This window comes from Salvelinus alpinus, chromosome 6, assembly GCF_045679555.1.
Source record: "Salvelinus alpinus chromosome 6, SLU_Salpinus.1, whole genome shotgun sequence".
NCBI lineage: Eukaryota > Metazoa > Chordata > Actinopteri > Salmoniformes > Salmonidae > Salvelinus > Salvelinus alpinus.
In genome coordinates this window covers 42559910-42582170 of record NC_092091.1, presented here as the reverse complement: position 1 = coordinate 42582170, position 22261 = coordinate 42559910, and the positions used below count along the sequence as shown (strand labels likewise).

General features: G+C 42.8%; 1 protein-coding gene across 9 annotated transcripts in view; it reads left to right on the top strand.

Moving 5' to 3' along the window:
• LOC139578721 (auxilin-like) overlaps nt 1-22261 on the top strand; it is a 71250-nt gene that overhangs the window by 34539 nt on the left and 14450 nt on the right. For all 9 annotated transcript variants that reach the window (XM_071406693.1, XM_071406696.1, XM_071406694.1 and 6 more), the window contains 7 exons: nt 1628-1776; nt 7586-7708; nt 8889-9022; nt 13118-13312; nt 13531-13648; nt 18200-18279; nt 18452-18645. In XM_071406693.1, the coding sequence (XP_071262794.1) occupies nt 1628-1776; nt 7586-7708; nt 8889-9022; nt 13118-13312; nt 13531-13648; nt 18200-18279; nt 18452-18645 (993 nt within the window). The remainder of the gene's footprint in view (nt 1-1627; nt 1777-7585; nt 7709-8888; nt 9023-13117; nt 13313-13530; nt 13649-18199; nt 18280-18451; nt 18646-22261) is intronic.

The window sequence follows — 22261 nt, the reverse complement described above, 5'->3', positions numbered from 1 at the left end:
TGAAGGGGTGTCCATATACTTTTGGCAATGTAGTGTATATGCTAACACATACACACATTCACACACACATGCACGCACGCTTCATGTAACAGCAGTCTGTCCTCCAGATGATGAGGACGCACTCACTCAAATTAAATGAAATAAAATGTTATTCGTCACATGCTTTGTAAACAACAGGTGTAGAGTAACAGTGAAATGCTTACTTATGGACCTTTCCCAACAATGCAGAGGGAAAACAATAGAAATAATAGAAAAAATAATAACACAATGAATAAATAACGGATAACTTGGCTATATACACAGGGTACCAGTATCGAGTCCTTGTGCAGGGGTACGAGGTAATTGAGGTAGTAGATATGTACATATACGTAAGTAGGGATAAAGTGACAAGGCAACAGGATAGATGATTAACAGTAGTAGATGCGTATGTGATGTGCAAAAAGGGTCAAAGCAGATAGTCCGGGTAGCCATTTGATGAACTATTTAACTAACTATTTAACAGTCTTATGGCTTGGGGGTAGAAGCTGTTCAGGGTCCTGTTGGTTCCAGACTTGGTGCATCGATACCGCTTGCCGTGCGGTAGCAGAGAGAACAGTCTATGACTTGGGTGGCTGGAGTCTTTGACAATTTTAAGGGCCTTCCTCTGACACCTGAGGGCCCCTATCTCATAACGCATAGTGTGTCACCTTAGATCCCTCCTCTTACTGAACACTCATTATGGGTGCGTTCGTAAATTCAACTCGAGTGTCAGAATGCGCTCTGGCCCTTTCGTGAATTCAGAGCTCTATTTTGTTGGGCCTAATAAAAATGAATTACCATTTAATGTGGCATGAACAGTCCATGATGCTTTCATCTGATTGTCTAACAAATCACTTCAAAAAGTAGGCTACCTGTGTACCTGCAAGTACACTCGTCTATTTCGACTCATCAAATGACACATCTATTTACAAAACACCAAAAAGTGTGGCTAATGACATTCGGTGATTGCCATTGATAAGGCCTGCATTAATTGATGCATCTTGCTGACAAATTGACCTTTTTTTGTAACCTGAAAAGTCGAGACACCTGAAAAGGGGCTGAAACTGTCCCGAGTAAAACGGGATGGTCACCCTAACACACACGGTCAATTTACTAGTCTAGGCTACAATGTGTAGGCCTATTACCATGAACTTCAAATTGGCCTACCGGCAGAGAGACCCCACCAAAGTTTGACTTTGTTGCATTTAGGGGAGCTAACATCTCACTCAGCTGACCCCCCCCCCCCCCCCGCTGCTCTGTAATTCACACCCTGCCTATGGTTAACATTACCTTCAACCCACTTTTAACCAGATTAATGTAACTTTAACTACATAAACCACATACAGTACAAGACTCATCTTTTAAATGATTAGTATGATTCCCTGCCTGGTTTGTGTTTGTAAACCCCTAAAGCCACAGGTCCATAACCTTGAAGGGGTTTCCAAACTGCACAATGCAGATGGAATGAAAGTGAAACCCCATGACAGTGTGTAATAATAGTACTGGACTGTATATCCTGGCATGCCTCATCACCTCTATGGTCATTGGGATTGAACATATGTCTCCCTCTCTGTCCCCTGCCATTGTCTCCTTCTCTGTTCCCTGCCAGTGATGTCATATCCTGCGGAGGCGTTGCAGATCGGCAACCAGAACCATGTGGAGGACATCCGCTCTTTCCTGGACTCACGGCACGCAGACCACTACACCGTCTTCAACCTGTCACAGCGCAACTATCGAGGCGCCAAGTTCTCCAACCGGGTGAGACAGATACACACTGAGTTTACCAAACATTAGAACACCTTCCTAATACCTTCCTAACACCTCGCCCCTTTTGCCCTCAGAACAGCCTCAATTTGTCAGTGTCGAAGCGTTCCACAGGGATGCTGGCCCATGTTGACTCCAATGCTTCCCACAGTTGTGTCAAGTTGTCTGGATGTCCTTTGGATGGTGGACCGTTCTTGATTCACACAAGAAACTGTTGAGCGTGAAAAACCCGGCAGTGTTGCAGTTCTTGACACAAACCGGTGCACCAGCCACCTACTACCCCGTTCAAAGGCACTTAAATGTTTTGTCTTGCCCATTCACTCTCTGAATGGCACACATACACAATCCATGTCTCAATTGTCTCAAGGCTTAGAAATCTTTCTTTAACCTGTCTCCTCCCCATCATCTACACTGATTGAAGTGGATTTAACAAGTGACATCAATATGGGATCATAGCTTTCACCTGGATTCACCTGGTCGATCGATGTCATGGAAAGAGCAGGTGTTCTTAATGTTTTCTATACTTAGTATATATATATATACTATGTGTGTATACAGTACCAGTCAAATGTTTGGACACACCTACTCATTCAAGGGTTTTTCTTTATTTTACTATTTTCTACATTGTAGAATAATAGTGAAGATGTCAACTATGAAATAACACATATGGAATGATGTAGTAACAACCAAAAAAGTGTTAACCAAATCTAAATATATTTTAGATTCATCAAAGTAGCCACCCTTTGCCTTCATGATAGCTTTACACACTCTTCGTATTCTCTCAACCAGCTTCACCTGGAATGCTTTTCCAACAGTCTTGAAGGAGTTCCCACATATGCTGATCACTTGATGGCTGCTTTTTCTTCATTCTGCTGTCCAACTCATCCCAAACCATCTCAATTGGGTTGAGATCTGGTGATTGTGGAGGCCAGGTCACCTGATGCAGCACTCCATCACTCTCCTTGGTCAAATAGCTCTTACACAGCCTGGAGGTGTGTTGGGTCATTGTCCTGTTGAAAAACAAATAATAGTTCCACTAAGCGCAAACCAGATGGGATGGCATATCGCTGCAGAATGTTGTGGTAGCCATGCTCGTTAAGTGTGCCTTAAATTCGAAATAAATCACAGACAGTGTCACCAACAAAGCACCATCACACCTCCTCCTCCATGCTACACGATGGGAACAAACATGCAGAGATAATCCGTTCACCTACTCTGCGTCTCACAAATTCACGGCCGTTGGAACCAAAAATCTAAAATTTGGACTCATCAGACCAAAGGACAGATTTTCACCGGTCTAATGTCCATTGCTCGTGTTTCTTGGCTCAAGCAAGTCTCTTCTTATTATTGGTGTCCTTTAGTAGTGGTTACTTTGCAGCAATTCGACCATGAAGGCCTGATTCATGCAGTCTCCTCTGAATAGTTGATGTTGAGATATGTCTGTTACTTGAACTCTGTGAAGCATTTATTTGGGATGCAAATAACTCTAATTAACTTATCCTCTGGGTTTCTTTTCCTGTGGTGGTCAACTATATATATAGTTGAATTCGGAAGTTTTCATACACTTAGGTTGGAGTCATTAGAACTCGTTTTTCAACCACTCCACACATTTCTTGTTAACAAACTATAGTTTTGGCAAGTCGGTTAGGGCATCTACTTCGTGCATGACACAAGTAATTTTTCCAACAATTGTTTACAGACAGATTCATTCATTTATAATTCACTGTATCACAATTCCAATGGGTCAGAAGTTTACATACACTAAGTTGACTGTGCCTTTAAAAAGCTTGGAAAATTCCAGAAAATGATGTCATGGCTTTAGAAGCTTCTGATAGGCTAATTTAATAAATTTGAGTCAATTGGAGGTGTACCTGTGGATGTATTTCAAGGCCTACCTTCAAACTCAGTGCCTCTTTGCTTGACAATCATGGGAAAATCCAAAGAAATCAGCCAAGACCTCAGAAAAAAATTGTAGACCTCCACAAGTCTGGTTCATCCTTGGGAGCAATTTCCAAACGCCTGAAGGTACCACGTTCATCTGTACAAACAATAGTACGCAAGTATAAACACCATGTGACCACGCAGCCGTCATACCACTTAGGAAGAAGACGCGTTCTGTCTCCTAGAGATGAACGTACTTTTGGTGCGAAAAGTGCAAATCAATCCCAGGACAACAGCAAAGGACCTTGTGAAGATGCTGGAGGAAACAGGTACAAAAGTATCAATGTCCACAGTAAAACGAGTACTATATCGACATTACCTGAAAGGCTGCTCAGCAAAAAAGAAGCCACTGCTCCAAAACTGCCATAAAAACACCAGACTACGGTTTGCAACTGCACATGGGGACAAAGATCGTACTTTTTGGAGAAATGTCCTCTGGTCTGATGAAACAAAAATAGAACTATTTGGCGATAATGACCATCATTATGTTTGGAGGAAAAAGGGGGATGCTTGCAAGCCGAAGAACACTGTCCCAACCGTGAAGCACGGGGGTGGCAGCATCATATTGTGGGGGTGCTTTGCTGCAGGAGGATGGACTGGTGCACTTCACAAAATAGATTGCATAATTAGGAAGGAAAATGATGTGGATATATTGAAGCAACATCTCAAGACATCAGTCAGGAAGTTAAAGCTTGGTCGCAAATGGGTCTTCCAAATGGACAATGACCCCAAGCATACTTCCAAAGCTGTGGCAAAATGGCTTAAGGACAACAAAGGCAAGGTATTGGTGTGGCCATCACAAAGCCCTGACCTAGATCCTATAGACAATTTGTGGGCAGAACTGAAAAAGAGTGTGCGAGCAAGGAGGCCTACAAACCTGACTCAGTTACACCAGCTCTGTCAGGAGGAATGGGCCAAAATTCACCCAACTTATTGTGGGAATCTTGTGGAAGGCTACCCGAATGCTACCAAATACTAATTGAGTGTATGTAAGCTTCTGACCCACTGGGAATGTGATGAAAGAAATAAAAGCTGAAATAAATAGCTCTCTCTACTATTATTCTGACATTTCACATTATTAAAGTAAAGTGGTGATCCTAACTGACCTAAGACAGGGAATGTTTACTAGGATTAAATGTCATTGTTTACTAGGATTAAATGAGAACTGAGTTAAAATGTATTTGGCTAAGGTGTATGTAAACTTCCGACATCAACTGTATGTGTATATATATATATAGTCCTATCCACTTTCACAGTTTCCTATGCTATGTCAATAATATTATGTAACATGTTTGAGAGAGAGAGAGAGAAAAGTCTACCCAGGCCTACCAAGATCCACACAGAGATACACATGGGAAGCTGCCTCAGTTCACACATACATTTATTACTATCTGGTGCACTGTAATGCGAAAACACACAATACCAACATGTATGCAATGTTTTATAATACATTACCCATAGGCACTCAGCATTGTTTCATGTCGAACATGTTACATAATATCATTGACATAGAATACCCACTGGAAACTGTGAGTGGATAGGACAATGCATAGAACTAGATCAGGATGAAAGACTGAACTTGGAAAGTTTGTCTCACAGTGAGGCAGAAGTGAAGTAGTCTAAATAGGACTCCTCGATCAGGAGCCGTGTCCACAAAGCGTCCCAGAGTAGAGAATGGTGCTAAGAATAGTAGCCTAGTGGTTATAGTGTTGGACTAGTAATTGAAAGGTTGCAAGATCAAATCCCCGAGCTTACAAGGTAAACATCTGTCGTTCTGCCCCTGAGCAAGGCAGTTAACTAGTTAAGAGTTACCAGCAGATGTCTTGACAATCGAAAAAGGTAGCAGGTCAGTGATTCATGCAGCATAGACATAGTGGTAGTGGTTATTATTTAGGCATATCATGTGAAATCATTGAAATAGGCATCGTGAAATCATTGAAATAGGCCTCATGTGAAATCATGTGAAATGGGCCTCATGTGAAATTGTGTGAAATAGGCCTCATGTGAAATCCTGTGAAATAGGCCTCATGTGAAATCATGTGAAATCGGCCTCATGTGAAATCATGTGAAATAGGCCTCATGTGAAATCATGTCAAATAGGCCTCATGTGATATCATGTGAAATAGGCCTCGTGAAATCATGTGAAATAGGCCTCGTGAAATCCTGTGAAATAGGCCTCATGTGAAATCATGTGAAATAGGCCTCGTGAAATCATTGAAATAGGCCTCATGTGAAATCATGTGAAATAGGCCTCATGTGAAATCATGTGAAATAGGCCTCATGTGAAATCATGTGAAATATGCCTCATGTGAAATCCTGTGAAATAGGCCTCATGTGAAATCATGTGAAATCGGCCTCATGTGAAATTGTGTGAAATAGGCCTCATGTGAAATCATTGAAATAGGCCTCATGTGAAATCATGTGAAATAGGCCTCATGTGAAATCCTGTGAAATAGGCCTCGTGAAATCCTGTGAAATAGGCCTCATGTGAAATCATGTGAAATAGGCCTCATGTGAAATCATGTGAAATAGGCCTCATGTGAAATAGGCCTCATGTGAAATCCTGTGAAATAGGCCTCATGTGAAATCATGTGAAATAGGCCTCGTGAAATCATTGAAATAGGCCTCATGTGAAATCATGTGAAATAGGCCTCATGTGAAATCATGTGAAATAGGCCTCATGTGAAATCATGTGAAATAGGCCTCATGTGAAATCATGTGAAATAGGCCTCATGTGAAATCATGTGAAATAGGCCTCATGTGAAATCATTGAAATAGGCCTCATGTGAAATCATGTGAAATAGGCCTCATGTGAAATCATGTGAAATAGGCCTCATGTGAAATCCTGTGAAATAGGCCTCATGTGAAATCCTGTGAAATAGGCCTCATGTGAAATCCTGTGAAATAGGCCTCATGTGAAATCCTGTGAAATAGGCCTCATGTGAAATCATGTGAAATAGGCCTCATGTGAAATCCTGTGAAATAGGCCTCATGTGAAATCATGTGAAATAGGCATCATGTGAAATAGGCCTCATGTGAAATCCTGTGAAATAGGCCTCGTGAAATCGTGTGAAATAGGCCTCATGTGAAATCCTGTGAAATAGGCCTCATGTGAAATCCTTAGCTGCTACATCCATTTTTTTTTACATAAATGAATGATAGATACCCATTGATTCTTGAAGAGTATAACTTATAAAATGCCTAATGGGCTTAGTTCAACTGTCGTAGCCCATCAGAACCCATAGCATTAGCTTGTTTGACTCCAATGTTTGTAAACCATGCAAATGGAAACAAACATTGTATAGCCTCAAAACATAGTTTAATTCTATACCGTTGATACTGTATCGTTGATTGATATTCCTTGCATCCATACCTCTGTCGATAAATTCAAGAGTGATTACATTTCTCCAGGCCCATCTCTCCGTTTTTTTGTTGTTGACCAAAACAGAGGCGGGGAGTGTTTGTTGTTGTTTCAATTGAAGGATTCTAACTTTCAAGTCTAAAGTCACGACTATCCTCCTGAGCTCAGACTCTGCTCATTCACTGGTACAATGCAGCTGAAATGGCTGTGCAGTCTGCAGTTTCCTCTGCTCATGCAGATATTAGTGTATTGGGGGAAACTGTGACTTCAGAATGTCTCTCTCTCTCTCTCTCTGGTAATGTCATTGTAATTACGTGACTCATCATGGTAACTCGTGATTTGTGCACATGTTGCTGCCACCGCAAGGGTGTCACAAATAATCTCTATTTCTCTCTCTCTCTCTCTCTCTTCACCCCCTTCTCTCCCCACTCTTTCTCTACAACCCCTTCTCTCCTCCCTCTCTCTCTCTCTCCCTTCTCTCTGTCTCCCCCCTCCCTCCAGGTCTCGGAGTGTAACTGGCCGTCCCGCCAGGCTCCAAGCCTGCACAATCTGTTTGCGGTGTGTAAGAACATGCACAACTGGCTCAAACAGAACCCCAAGAATGTGTGTGTCATCACCTGCTCGGTAAGACCAGACCCAAAGTTCTTATTCATCTTTTTCACACTGTCCTTTTTCCTCTGTTCCTCTTCTCTTGTTTACACGCCATTCCTTTCTCTCCATCTCCTACGCCCTTCTCCTTCCCTTCTTATTGTTGCCTTTGTCCTGAGAAACCATCATTCAATTCAATACAATTCAAGGTGCTTTATTGGCGTGGGAAACATATGTTAACATTGCCAAAGCAAGTGAAGTAGATAATATACAAAAGTGAATCTCATTCACACTCATCCTCACTTCTTTCTTGTTTACACACCATTCCTCTCTCTCCCCATCTCTTCCTTCCATCTCCTCACCCTCCTCCTTCTATTGTTTCCTCCCTCCCGTCCTGGGTTTGTTTTGGGTTTGTCCTGGGTTTGTCCTGGGTTTGCGGGACTGCCTGACGTCCAAGGGAAACACAGCTTGGAGTACTTAGGCTGCTGTTTCAGCTTCAGTTTCCACTGAGCTATTTCACTGGCATTGCAGACCTTTAGCAAAGACAGATGGTCTCTGTGTTCAAGAGACAATAGAACAATTGTGGACTACAGTAGAATATAATGACAAAAACCTGATTGTCCGTTTGCTGTAGCAAAATAATTATGGGTAGAGAAAGTATACATATTTAGAGGTGTGCTGTACATATTTGACTTACGTACTACAGTACACGATGACTATGGAATGGAATGCTTTCCATCTTGCCGTGTGTGATTTTATTGTGCTTGGCAAGTTTATCGGCATTGAGCAGTCACTTTGAGTATTTATGAGAGTTCTTCAAAAATAATTTCTGAAAACTTGAATGTTGCGTTGAAGCAAGAACGCTGGATGTATTTATAACTCTGGATATGTTTATTAAACAAAAAGAGACAGGAAATCTATTTATATACCGTCTGTTTACTAACACTCACAGTGGCAGCAGATACGTGATAAACTCTGCGTGTGGAGTCCCTGTTTAGTGCTAGTGGAGGAATAAGTAGATGTGGGGCTGAAAACACCACTCCTTGTCCCAGCAAAAACAGATCAGGGACCAGTCTACAGATATTGGCCATGCACAGGAAACATGAAATGGCTCTCCTAGTTTTTAGGAATCATGCATTGAGTTGTGTGAAGTGATGCACTGTAAAGCTTGCTGCAACTCTTTTTCATCTATTGCTCTCTCATTCACCCTCTTAAGGATGGGCGTGCTCCCTCGGGTGTGCTGGTCTGTGCCATGTTCTGCTTTTGCCACCTCTTCAGCAACCCAGTGCCCGCCATGCAGCTACTCAGCGCCAAGAGACCCGGCTCAGGCCTCTGGCCCTCACACCGGAGGTGCGTGTGTGTGTGTGTGTGTGTGCCTGTGTTTATACTGATTGATTGCCGTTAATTTCAATGGAAAACACAAGATTAGCAAAGTAAAATAAAATGATCTTCAGAAGGTATTCATACCCCTTGTCTTATTCCACATTTTGTTGTGTTACAGCCTGAATTCAAAATGGATGAGTTTTTTTTTTCTTCACCCATCTACACACAATACCCCATAATGATTAAGTGAAAACATGTTTTTAGAAATGTTTGAAAATGTCATAATTGATCATGAAATACAGAAATATCTCGTTTACATAAGTATTTACACCCCTGAGTCAATACTTTGTAGAACCCCGTTTGGCAGTGATTACAGCTGTGAGTCTCTAAGAGCGTTCCACACTTAGATTGTACAACATTTGCCCATTATTCTTTTCAAAATTCTTCAAGATCTGTCAAATTGGTTGTTGATCCTGGCTAGAAAAGCATTTTCAGGTCTTGCCATAGATTTTCAAGTAGAAACTGTAACTTGTCCACTCAGGAACATTCACTGTCTTCTTGGTAAGCAACTCCAGTGTAGATTTGGCCTTGTGTTTTAGGTTATTGCCTCGCTGAAAGGTGAATTAGTCTCCCAGTGTCTGGTAGAAAGCAGAATGAAGCAGGTTTTCATCTAGGATTTTGTATGTGCTTAGTGCCATTCCGTTTCTTATCCTGAAAAACTCCCCAGTTCTTAAAGGTTACAAGCATACCCATAACATAATGCAACCACCACTATGCTTGAAAATATGGAGAGTGGTACTCAGTAATGTGTTGTATTGGTTTTGCCCCAAACATAACACTTTGTACTCAAGTTAATTGCTTTGCCAAAAAAAATGTGGTATTACTATAGTGCCTTGTTGCAAACAAGATGCATGTTTTAGCATATTTTTATTCTGTACAGGCTTCCTTTTCACTCTATCAATTAGGTTAGTATTGTGGAGCAACTACAATGTAGGTTGATCCATCCACAGTTTTCTCCTATCACAGCCATTAAACATGGTGAAATCCCTGAGCAGTTTTCTTCCTCTCCGGCAACTGAGTCAGGAAGGACGCCTGTATCTCTGTAGTGGCTGGGTGTATTGATACTGTCACTCCCTGACCATAGAGAGCCCTTCGTTCTCTATGGTGTATTAGGTCAGGCCATGAACAAGGGGGTGTTCTAGTTCAATATTTCTATGTTGGTGTTTTGGTTTGGTTCCCAATTAGAGGCAGCTGGTAATCGTTGCCTCTAATTGGGGATCATATTTAGGTAGCCATTTTTCCCACCTGTGTTTGTGGGATATTGTTTGTGTTGGGGCTTGTTGCACCACATAGTCACGGTGTGTTGCTTGTTTATTGTTTTGGTTTAAGAAGTTTCACTTTAAATAAATATGTGGAACTCAGGAAACGCTGCGCCTTGATCCGTCTCTTATCAGCACCGTGACAGATACAACATCAAGAGTGTAATTAATAACTTCACCATAATCAAAGGGAAATTCAATGTCTGCTTTTTTTTACCCATCTGCTGTACCAAAAGGTACCTTTCTTTGTAAGGCATTGGAAAACCTCCCTGGTCTTTGTGGTTGAATTTGTGTTTGGAATTTGTGTTTGAAATTTCCTGCTCGGCTGAGGGACCTTACAGATAATTGTATGTGTGGGGTACAGAGATGAGGTAGTCATTCAAAAATCATGTTAAACACTATTATTGCACACAGTGTGTGTCCCTGCAACTTATGTGACTTGTTAAGCTCAATTTTACTCCTGAATTTACAGTTGAAGTCAGAAGTTTACATACACTTAGGTTGGAGTCATTAAAACTCGTTTTTCAACCTTCAACCTCTTCACAAATTTCTTGTTAACAAACTATAGTTTTTGCAAGTCAGTTAGGACATCTACTTTGTGCACGACACCAGTAATGTTTCCAACAATTGTTTACAGACAGATTATTTCACTTATAATTCACTGTATCACAATTCCAGTGGGTCAGAAGTTTACATACACGAACTTGACTGTGCCTTTAAACAGCTTGGAAAATTCCTGAAAATTCTCATGGCTTCAGAAGCTTCTGATAGGCTAATTTACATAACTTGAGTCAATTTGAGGTGTACCTGTGGATGTATTTCAAGGCCTACCTTCGAACTCAGTGCATTTGCTTGACATCATGGGAAAATCAAAAGAAATCAGCCAAGACCTCAGAAAAATAATTGTAGACCTCCACAAGTCTGGTTCATCCTTGGGAGCAATTTCCAAACGCCTGAAGGTACCACGTTCATCTGTACAAACAATAGTACGCAAGTATAAACACCATGAGACCACGCAGCCGTCATCCCGCTCAGGAAGGAGACGCCTTCTGTCTCCTAGAGATGAACATACTTTGGTGCGAAAAGTGCAAATCAGTCCCAGAACAACAGCAAAGGACCTTGTGAAGATGCTGGAGGAAACAGGTACAAAAGTATCTACAATAAAACGAGTCCTATATCGACATAACCTGACAGGCCGTTCAGTAAGGAAGAAGCCACTGCTCCAAAACCGCCATTAAAAAGCCAGACTACGGTTTGCAACTGCACATGGGGACAAAGATTGTATTTTTTGGAGAAATGTTTGGCCATAATGACCATTGTTTTGTTTGGAGGAAAAAAGTGGATGCTTGCAAGCCGAAGAACACCATCCCAACCGTGAAGAACGGGGATGGCAGCATCATGTTGTGGGGGTGCTTTGCTGCAGGAGGGACTGGTGCACTTCACAAAATAGATGGCATCATGAGGGAGGAAAATGATGTGGATATATTGAAGCAACATCTCAAGACATCAGTCAGGAAGTTAAAGCTTGGTCGCAAATGGGTCTTCCAAATGGACAATGACCCCAAGCATACTTCCAAAGTTGTGGCAAAATGGCTTAAGGACAACAAAGTCAAGGTATTGGAGTGGCCATCACAAAGCCCTGACCTCAGTCCTATAGAACATTTGTGGGCAGAACTGAAAAAGTGTGTGCGAGGAAGGAGGCCTACAAACCTAACTCAGTTCCACCAGCTCTGTTAGGAGGTATGGGCCAAAATTCACCCAACTTATTGTGGGAAGCTTGTGGAAGGCTACCTGAAACGTTTGACCCAAGTTAAACAATTTGAAGGCAATGCTACCAAATACTAATTGAGTGTATGTAAACTTCTGACCCACTGGGAATGTGATGAAAGAGATAAAAGCTGAAATAAATCATTCTCTCTACTATTATTCTGACATTTCACATTCTTAAAATGAAGTGGTGACTGACCTAACTGACCTAAGACAGGGAATTTTTATTAGGATTAAATGTCAGGAATTGTGAAAAACTGAGTTTAAATGTATTTGGCTAAGGTGTATGTAAACCTCCGACTTCAACTGTATTTAGGCTTGCCATAAAGGGGTTGAATACTTATTGACTCAAGACATTTCAGTTTTCATTCTAAATTAATTTGTAATTATTTTTGAAAAACATAATTCCACTTTGACATTATTGAGTATTTTGAATTCAGACTGTAACACAACAAAATGTGGAAAAAGTCAAGGGGTGTAAATACTTCCTGAAGGCACTGTAAACAGTCTTCTCCTCCCCGACTTTGGGTTTGGTCATGTTTAGATGGATGAACATAAAAACCTCCCTCCTCCTTTCTCCTCCCCCTCCATTGCTCTCCTAAATCCTTTACGAGCCTATTTCTTTTCCGATTGGCTGAGCCGCCGCAACACACACACCCCTCCTTGGTGACCTAACACCCACACAGCCAGCCGCTTGACCACAAAGCTGCCTCTCTATAACAAAGACTCCTTCATTCTTCAGTGCAAAAAGAGAGAGACTGGTGTATAAGGACAGTGGAAACCAAGCATCATCTTTGTTGGTGATGTGACGTTGTGTTTTTGAAGATGGGAATGCTTTTTATGCAAGAACATCCACACATACGAGCGATTTCAAGTATATCCCTTTAAGCGGGATAGCTTTGTGATTTTCGAGCACAAGAATATCTTATCCCCTGTATTAATGTACATAGACAATGTTTGTTTTTAGGCAGTACTCAGCGCTTAGGGGAGTTTCATGTGTGTAACCTGACATACTCTTTCTCTCTCACTTCTCCAGGTACATAGGCTATGTGTGCAGTATGGTATCAGAGAAGCCCTCCCTGCCACACTCAAAGCCCCTGGTGGTCAAGGCGGTCACCATGAGTCCAGTACCCTGCTTCAACAAACAACGCATCGGCTGCAGACCTTTCTGTGAGGTCCTCATAGGGGAGACTAAGATCTTTTCTACAGCACAGGACTATGAGAGGATGCGGTAGGCACAGATGCAGACACAGATAAAGACAGACGGACACACAAAGACCTGGATTGTCACCTGATTGTGTTAATCCTGGATCCTCATGACTGGATTATCTAGTGCACTGAGTCGGAGACACATACACACACACCATCTCTGACTACCTCTCTCTTTTTCTCTTTCTCCTTCTTTCTGTCTGTCTGTCTCTCTCTCACCCCCCCCCCCCCCTTTCTCAGAGAGCACAGGGTCCAGGATGGGAAGGTGGTCTTCCCTCTAGGTGTGAATGTCCAGGGTGATGTGGTCATCTCTGTCTATCATATGAGGAACACCATAGGAGGACGACTGCAGGCCAAGGTACAGTGTAAGGCCTCGCATGCTAACACAACACTGACGCACTGTTTGCCTCAGGCTGATGCCACACAAGCGTTTGTACACCTGCATACACACACACACTCGCATTTAAACGCACAGATGTGCATACACAAGGACACACACACACATACGCACATGTAAATAGTGCCACATATACACACAATGCATACAGTTGGCCTTACTGTTTTGATTTTTGTTATCCTTGATGGCTTTTGTTTTTGCATAGTTGTTTTCCTTAGTTTTTCTCTCTTTTTTTGTTGGTTATTACCAACATTGGGTGGGTGGTGGTTTTGGTTGGGTTGAAAGGGGATGGTGACTTGGGGGGAGGTTTTTCAGGGGGGGGGGACTGTGGGGTTGATCTTGGATGGTTGGTGGCCTGGCGGTTGGGAGCTTGGGCTGGTGGCCAAGAGGTCACTGGTTCGGTTCCCCGATTCGACTGGGTGGGGGATCTGTCCTTGCGTCCCTGGGCGGAGCGCTTGACCCTGGTTGCTCCTGTGGGTCGCTCGGGATGGGAGTGTCTGCTGGATGACTGAATGTAATGTAATGTTGAGCGGCTTCAATGCAGGTAGATTGTATGTTTTAAATATATATACAGTTGAAGTCGGAAGTTTACATACACTTAGGTCAGAGTCATTAAAACTTGTTTTTCAACCTATCCACACATTTCTTGTTAACAAACTGTAGTTTTGGCAAGTCGGTTAGGGCATGTACTTAGTGCATGACACAAGTAATTTTTCCAACAATTGTTTACAGATTTTTTCACTTATAATTCACTGTATCACAATTCCTGTGGGTCAGAAGTTTACATACACTAAGTTGACTATACCTTTAAACAGCTTGGAAAATTCCAGAAAATGATATCATGGCTTTAGAAACTTCTGATATGCTAATTGACATCATTTGAGTCAATTGGAGGTGTACCTGTGGATGTATTTCAAGGCCTACCTTCGAACTCAGTGCATTTGCTTGACATCATAGGAAAATCAAAAGAAATCAGCCAAGACCTCAGAAAAATAATTGTAGACCTCCACAAGTCTGGTTCATCCTTGGGAGCAATTTCCAAACGCCTGAAGGTACCACGTTTATCTGTACAAACAATAGTACGCAAGTATAAACACCATGAGACCACGCAGCCGTCATACCGCTCAGGAAGGAGACGCATTCTGTCTCCTAGAGATGAACATACTTTGGTGCGAAAAGTGCAAATCAGTCCCAGAACAACAGCAAAGGACCTTGTGAAGATGCTGGAGGAAACAGGTACAAAAATATCTATATCCACAATAAGACGAGTCCTATATCGACATAACCCGAAAGGCCGTTCAGCAAGGAAGAAGCCACTGCTCCAAAACCGCCATTAAAAAGCCAGACTACGGTTTGCAACTGCACATGGGGACAAAGACTGTACTTTTTGGAGAAATGTCCTCTGGTCTGATGAAACAAAAATAGAACTGTTTGGCCGTAACGACCATCGTTATGTTTGGAGGAAAAAGGGGGAGGCTTTTGTCTGTCTGTAAATCTGTCTGTAAACAATTGTTGGAAAAATGACTTGTGTCATGCACAAAGTAGATGTCCTAACCGACTTGCCAAAACTATAGTTTGTTAACAAGAAATTTGTGGAGTGGTTGAAAAACTAGTTTTAACTCCAAGTGTATGTAAACTTCCTATTTCAACTGTATATACATATACACTGCCTTTGGAAAGTATTCAGACCCCTTGACCTTTTCCACATTTTGTTACGTTACAGCCTTATTCTAAAATGGATGAAATAAATAAAAATCCTCTCTACACACAATACCAAATTATGACAAAATGAAAAACATAAATACCTCATTTACATAAGTATTCAGACCATTTGCTATGAGACTGAAATTGAGCTCAGATGCATCCTGTTTCCTTTGATCATCCTTGAGATGTTTCTACAACGTGATTGGAGTCCATCTGTTGTAAATTCAATTGATTGGACATCATTTGAAAAGGCACACACTTGCCTATATAAGGCCCCACAGTTGACAGCGCATGTCAGAGCCATGAGGTCGAAGGAATTGTCCATCGAGCTCTGAGACAGGACTGTGTCAAGGCACAGATCTGGGGAAGGGTAAAAATACATTTCTTAGCACACAGCCATGACAACGCAGGAGTGGCTTCGGGTCAAGTCTCTGAATGTCCTTGAGTGGCCCAGCCAGAGCCTGGACTTGAACCCGATCTAACCTCTCTGGAGAGACATGAAACTAGCTGTGCAGCGACGCTCCCCATCCAACCTGACAGAGCTTGAGAGGATCTGCAGAGAAGAATGGAAGAAACTCCCCAAATACAGGTGTGCCAAGCTTGTAGTGTCATACCTAAGAAGACTTGAGGCTGTAATCGCCGCCAAAGGGACTTAAACAAAGTACAGGGTCTGAATATTAATGTAAATGTGATATTTCAGGTTTTTAATTGTAATAAATTTGCGAACATTTCTAAAAATCTGTTTTTGTCATTATTGGGTATTGTGTATAGATTAATGGGGGGGGAAACAATTTACTCAATTTCAGAATAAGGCTGTAATGTAACAAAATGTGGAAAAAGTCAAGGGGTTTGAATACTTTCCAAAGGCACTGTATATATACAGTGGGGAGAACAAGTATTTGATACACTGCCGATTTTGCAGGTTTTCCTACTTACAAAGCATGTAGACGTCTGTCATTTTTATCATAGGTACACTTCAACTGTGAGAGACGGAATCTAAAACAAAAATCCAGGAAATCACATTGTATGATTTTTAAGTATTTAATTTGCATTTTGTTGCATGACATAAGTATTTGATCACCTACCAACCAGTAAGAATTCCGTCTCTCACAGACCTGTTAGTTTTTCTTTAAGAAGCCCCCCTGTTCTCCACTCATTACCTGTATTAACTGCACCTGTTTGAACTCGTTACCTGTATAAAAGACACCTGTCCACACACTCAATCAAACAGACTCCAACCTCTCCACAATGCCCAAGACCAGAGAGCTGTGTAAGGACATCAGGGATAAGATTGTAGACCTGCACAAGGCTGGGATGGGCTACAGGACAATAGGCAAGCAGCTTGGTGAGAAGGCAACAACTGTTGGCGCAATTATTAGAAAATGGAAGAAGTTGAAGTTGACGGTCAATCACCCTCGGTCTGGGGCTCCATGCAAGATCTCACCTCGTGGGGCATCAATGATCATGAGGAAGGTGAGGGATCAGCCCAGAACTACACGGCAGGACCTGGTCAATGACCTGAAGAGAGCTGGGACCACAGTCTCAAAGAAAACCATTAGTAACACACTACGCCGTCATGGATTAAAATCCTGCAGCGCACGCAAGGTCCCCCTGCTCAAGCCAGCGCATGTCCAGGCCCGTCTGAAGTTTGCCAATGACCATCTGGATGATCCAGAGGAGGAATGGGAGAAGGTCATGTGGTCTGATGAGACAAAAATATAGCTTTTTGGTCTAAACTCCACTCACCGTGTTTGGAGGAAGAAGAAGGATGAGTACAACCCCAAGAACACCATCCCAACCGTGAAGCATGGAGGTGGAAACATCATTCTTTGGGGATGCTTTTCTGCAAAGGGGACAGGACGACTGCACCGTATTGAGGGGAGGATGGATGGGGCCATGTATCGCGAGATCTTGGCCAACAACCTCCTTCCCTCAGTAAGAGCATTGAAGATGGGTCGTGGATGGGTCTTCCAGCATGACAACGACCCGAAACACACAGCCAGGGCAACTAAGGAGTGGCTCCGTAAGAAGCATCTCAATGTCCTGGAGTGACCTAGCCAGTCTCCAGACCTGAACCCAATAGAAAATCTTTGGAGGGAACTGAAAGTCCGTATTGCCCAGCGACAGCCCCGAAACCTGAAGGATCTGGAGAAGGTCTGTATGGAGGAGTGGGCCAAAATCCCTGCTGCAGTGTGTGCAAACCTGGTCAAGAACTACAGGAAACATATGATCTCTGTAATTGCAAACAAAGGTTTCTGTACCAAATATTAAGTTCTGCTTTTCTGATGTATCAAATACTTATGTCATGCAATAAAATGCAAATTAATTACTTAAAAATCATACAATGTGATTTTCTGGATTTTTGTTTTAGATTCTGTCTCCCACAGTTGAAGTGTACCTATGATAAAAATTACAGACCTCTACATGCTTTGTAAGTAGGAAAACCTGCAAAATCAGCAGTGTATCAAATACTTGTTCTCCCCACTGTATATATATATGAAAAGACTGACCTTCACAGATGATGATATGCTATACTATGGGAGTCCCTGTGAGCTCTGATTTTATGAGACCGTATCCTGATACATTTGCATTTACAGACCGAAATTACGCTCCGGAAGATACTGTCACACTCTGACACGTTGACACACAAGGAAGGATTACCACCTAATCGGACGGATTGTGTGAACCTGAAGGAACATAAACAAAGCACTAATGCATTCAGACTAAATTAGAAGTCTCCACAGTGTCATTGTTTGAGAACTTCCACTTCCTGAATCTAACTATGTGATTGCTGGTTGGTATTTGCAGGTGTCCAACACTCAGATACTCCAGATCCAGTTCCACACAGGCTTCATCGCTCCAGGGACAACCGTGTTAAAGTTTACAAAGTGAGCGACTCTCTCCTATGTCATCTGTACCTGTGAAGCATTAATATGTGAAATACTTGATATTGTTTTTTATGTCAGCGTATGTCATGATATGGACGTGGCTCTTGATATAGTGAATGAAGAACTAACTAACTCTCTATCTGACACACACCACACACACACACCTGTCTAGGCCGGAGCTGGATGCGTGTGACTCTCCAGAGAAGTACCCCCAACTGTTCCATGTGCTGGTGGACATTGAGGTGGAGGGTACAGACAAACAGAAGGACCTGACCCCTCCCTGGGAACAGTTCCCTAATAAAGACCTGATCCCCAACGTGCTGTTCTCATGTCACCAAGAGCACCAGGACGCCCTCGCCATCGCAGGTAGGGTAGAGGGGTGGACAACACACAGACACACAGGCAGAGGCACGCGGGACAGATGGACACACACATATAGTGACAGTCACAGATACACTGTGTGAGTCCAGATGGAAACATACACACACACACACACAGGCAAAGATGTTCACACAGATACACACACCAGGGTTTTCGTTAGCCTGCAATTGCCGGCTTTTGGCCGATCCAAAAAATGAAAATCCTCTCTCCAGAGATGTTCGATCGGGTTCAAGTCCAGGCTCTGGCTAGGCCACTCAAGGACATTCAGAGACTTGTCCCGAAGACACTCCTGCGTTGTCTTGGCTGTGTGCTTAGGGTTGTTGTCCTGTTGGAAGGTGAACCTTTGCCCCAGTCTGAGGTCCTGAGCGCTCTGGAGAAGGTTTTCATCAAGGATCTCTCTGTACTTTGTTCTGTTCATCTTTCCCTCGATCCTGACTAGTCTCCCAGTCCCTGCCATTGAAAACATCCCCACAGCATGATGGTGCCACCACCATGCTTCACTGTAGGGATGGTACCAGGTTTCCTCCAAACGTGACACTTGGCATTCAGGCCAAAGACTTCAATCTTGGTTTCATCAAACCAGAGAATCTTGTTTTTCATGGTATGAGAGTCCTTTTGGTGCCTTTTGGCAAACTCCAAGTGGGTTGTCATGAATCTTTTACTGAGGAGTGGCTTCCGTCTGGCCACTTTACTATAAAGGCCTGATTGGTGGAGTGCTGCAGGGAAGGTTCTCCCATTTCCACAGATGAACTCTGGAACTCTGTCAGAGTGACCATCGGGTTCTTGGTCACCTCCCTGACCAAGGCCCTTCTCCCCTGATTGCTCAATTTGGGCGGGCGTCCAGCTCTAGGAAGAGTCTTGGTGGTTCCAAACTTCCATTTAAGAATGATGGAGGCCACTATGTTCTTGGGGACCTTCAATGCTGCAGAAATGTTTTGGTACCCTTCCCCAGATCTGTGCCTCGACACAATCCTGTCTCGGAGCTCTACCCACAATTCCTTCAACCTCATTGCTTGGTTTTTGCTCCCCCGACATGCACTGTCAACTGTGGGACTTTATATAGACAGGTGTGTGCCTTTCCAAATCATGTCCAACATAGCTCAATTTCGAGTCTCATAGCAAAGGTTCTGAAAACGTATGTAAATAAGGTATTTCTAATGTTACTTTTTTATAAATGTGCAAAAATGTCTAAAAACCTGTTTTTACATTGTAATTATGGGGTATTGTGTGTAGATTGATGGGGGGAAACTATTTTTGAATACATTTTAGAATAAGGCTGTAACGTAGCAAAATGTGGAAAAAGTGAAGGGGTCTAAATACTTTCCGAATGCACTGTATGTTCTCCACACACCCCTCCCCTTCTTGTTTCAACATTTTAAATTATACTCAAGACACATTAACTTCACATATTTGAGATGCTTTTCACTGACAGCCACAACTCAATAATCAGCTAGGCATATTGCCAAGCGCGCTGCCCAAATTACGGGTTTCCCAAATGGGCATAGGCCTATGAGCTTGTGGTTTGAAACAATCCACAGCAATTTTTTTCATAAGTAGCTAATGATCCTCGATTCCTCTGTGGTTAAATCATGCTTTCTGGTGAAGTATTTTGTTTATTGCTGTATAGACAGGAGTAATTATATAATTTTGGAAAATGTATTTCCCTTTACTTCCCTATTGGACCCTCCACTATGCCATTTCTCTCCTGTTGTATTGATTTTCATAATCAACTTTCTTTCGCTGTCCAGAAGCCAGAGGCACAATCCTAGTCATATTAGCAACTAGTTGTTGCATCTTTAGGTTCCCCCTCTTTCTAAGTTTCTAACGTACAGTATGGAACCGCCATAAGGTGCACAGTTTAGAATGGTGTTTTCCCAGGTGCATTGTTTAGAATGGTGTTTTCCCAGGTGCACTGTTTAGAATGGTGTTTTCCCAGGTGCACTGTTTTAGAAGGGTGTTTTCCCAGGTGCACTGTTTAGAAGGGTGTTTTCCCAGGTGCACTGTTTAGAATGGTGTTTTCCCAGGTGCACTGTTTAGAAGGGTGTTTTCCCAGGTGCACTGTTTAGAAGGGTGTTTCCCAGGTGCACTGTTTAGAAGGGTGTTTTCCCAGGTGCATTGTTTAGAAGGGTGTTTTCCCAGGTGCACTGTTTAGAAGGGTGTTTTCCCAGGTGCACTGTTTAGAAGGGTGTTTCCCAGGTGCACTGTTTAGAAGGGTGTTTCCCAGGTGCACTGTTTAGAAGGGTGTTTTCCCAGGTGCATTGTTTAGAAGGGTGTTTCCCAGGTGCACTGTTTAGAAGGGTGTTTCCCAGGTGCACTGTTTAGAAGGGTGTTTTCCCAGGTGCATTGTTTAGAAGGGTGTTTTCCCAGGTGCACTGTTTAGAAGGGTGTTTTCCCAGGTGCACTGTTTAGAATGGTGTTTTCCCAGGTGCACTGTTTTAGAAGGGTGTTTTCCCAGGTGCACTGTTTAGAAGGGTGTTTTCCCAGGTGCACTGTTTTAGAAGGGTGTTTTCCCAGGTGCACTGTTTAGAAGGGTGTTTTCCCAGGTGCACTGTTTAGAAGGGTGTTTTCCCAGGTGCACTGTTTAGAAGGGTGTTTTCCCAGGTGCACTGTTTAGAAGGGTGTTTTCCCAGGTGCATTGTTTAGAAGGGTGTTTTCCCAGGTGCACTGTTTAGAAGGGTGTTTTCCCAGGTGCACTGTTTAGAAGGGTGTTTTCCCAGGTGCACTGTTTTAGAAGGGTGTTTTCCCAGGTGCACTGTTTAGAATGGTGTTTTCCCAGGTGCACTGTTTTAGAAGGGTGTTTTCCCAGGTGCACTGTTTAGAATGGTGTTTTCCCAGGTGCACTGTTTAGAAGGGTGTTTCCCAGGTGCACTGTTTAGAAGGGTGTTTTCCCAGGTGCACTGTTTAGAATGGTGTTTTCCCAGGTGCACTGTTTTAGAAGGGTGTTTTCCCAGGTGCACTGTTTTAGAAGGGTGTTTTCCCAGGTGCACTGTTTAGAAGGGTGTTTTCCCAGGTGCACTGTTTAGAAGGGTGTTTTCCCAGGTGCACTGTTTAGAAGGGTGTTTTCCCAGGTGCACAGTTTATAATGGTGTTTTCCCAGGTGCACTGTTTAGAATGGTGTTTTCCCAGGTGCACTGTTTAGAAGGGTGTTTTCCCAGGTGCACTGTTTTAGAAGGGTGTTTTCCCAGGTGCACTGTTTAGAAGGGTGTTTTCCCAGGTGCACTGTTTTAGAAGGGTGTTTTCCCAGGTGCACTGTTTAGAAAGGTGTTTTCCCAGGTGCACTGTTTAGAAGGGTGTTTTCCCAGGTGCACTGTTTAGAAGGGTGTTTTCCCAGGTGCACTGTTTAGAAGGGTGTTTTCCCATGTGCACTGTTTAGAAGGGTGTTTCCCAGGTGCACTGTTTAGAAGGGTGTTTTCCCAGGTGCACTGTTTAGAAGGGTGTTTTCCCAGGTGCACTGTTTAGAAGGGTGTTTTCCCAGGTTCACTGTTTAGAAGGGTGTTTTCCCAGGTGCACTGTTTAGAAGGGTGTTTCCCAGGTGCACTGTTTAGAAGGGTGTTTTCCCAGGTGCACTGTTTAGAAGGGTGTTTTCCCAGGTGCACTGTTT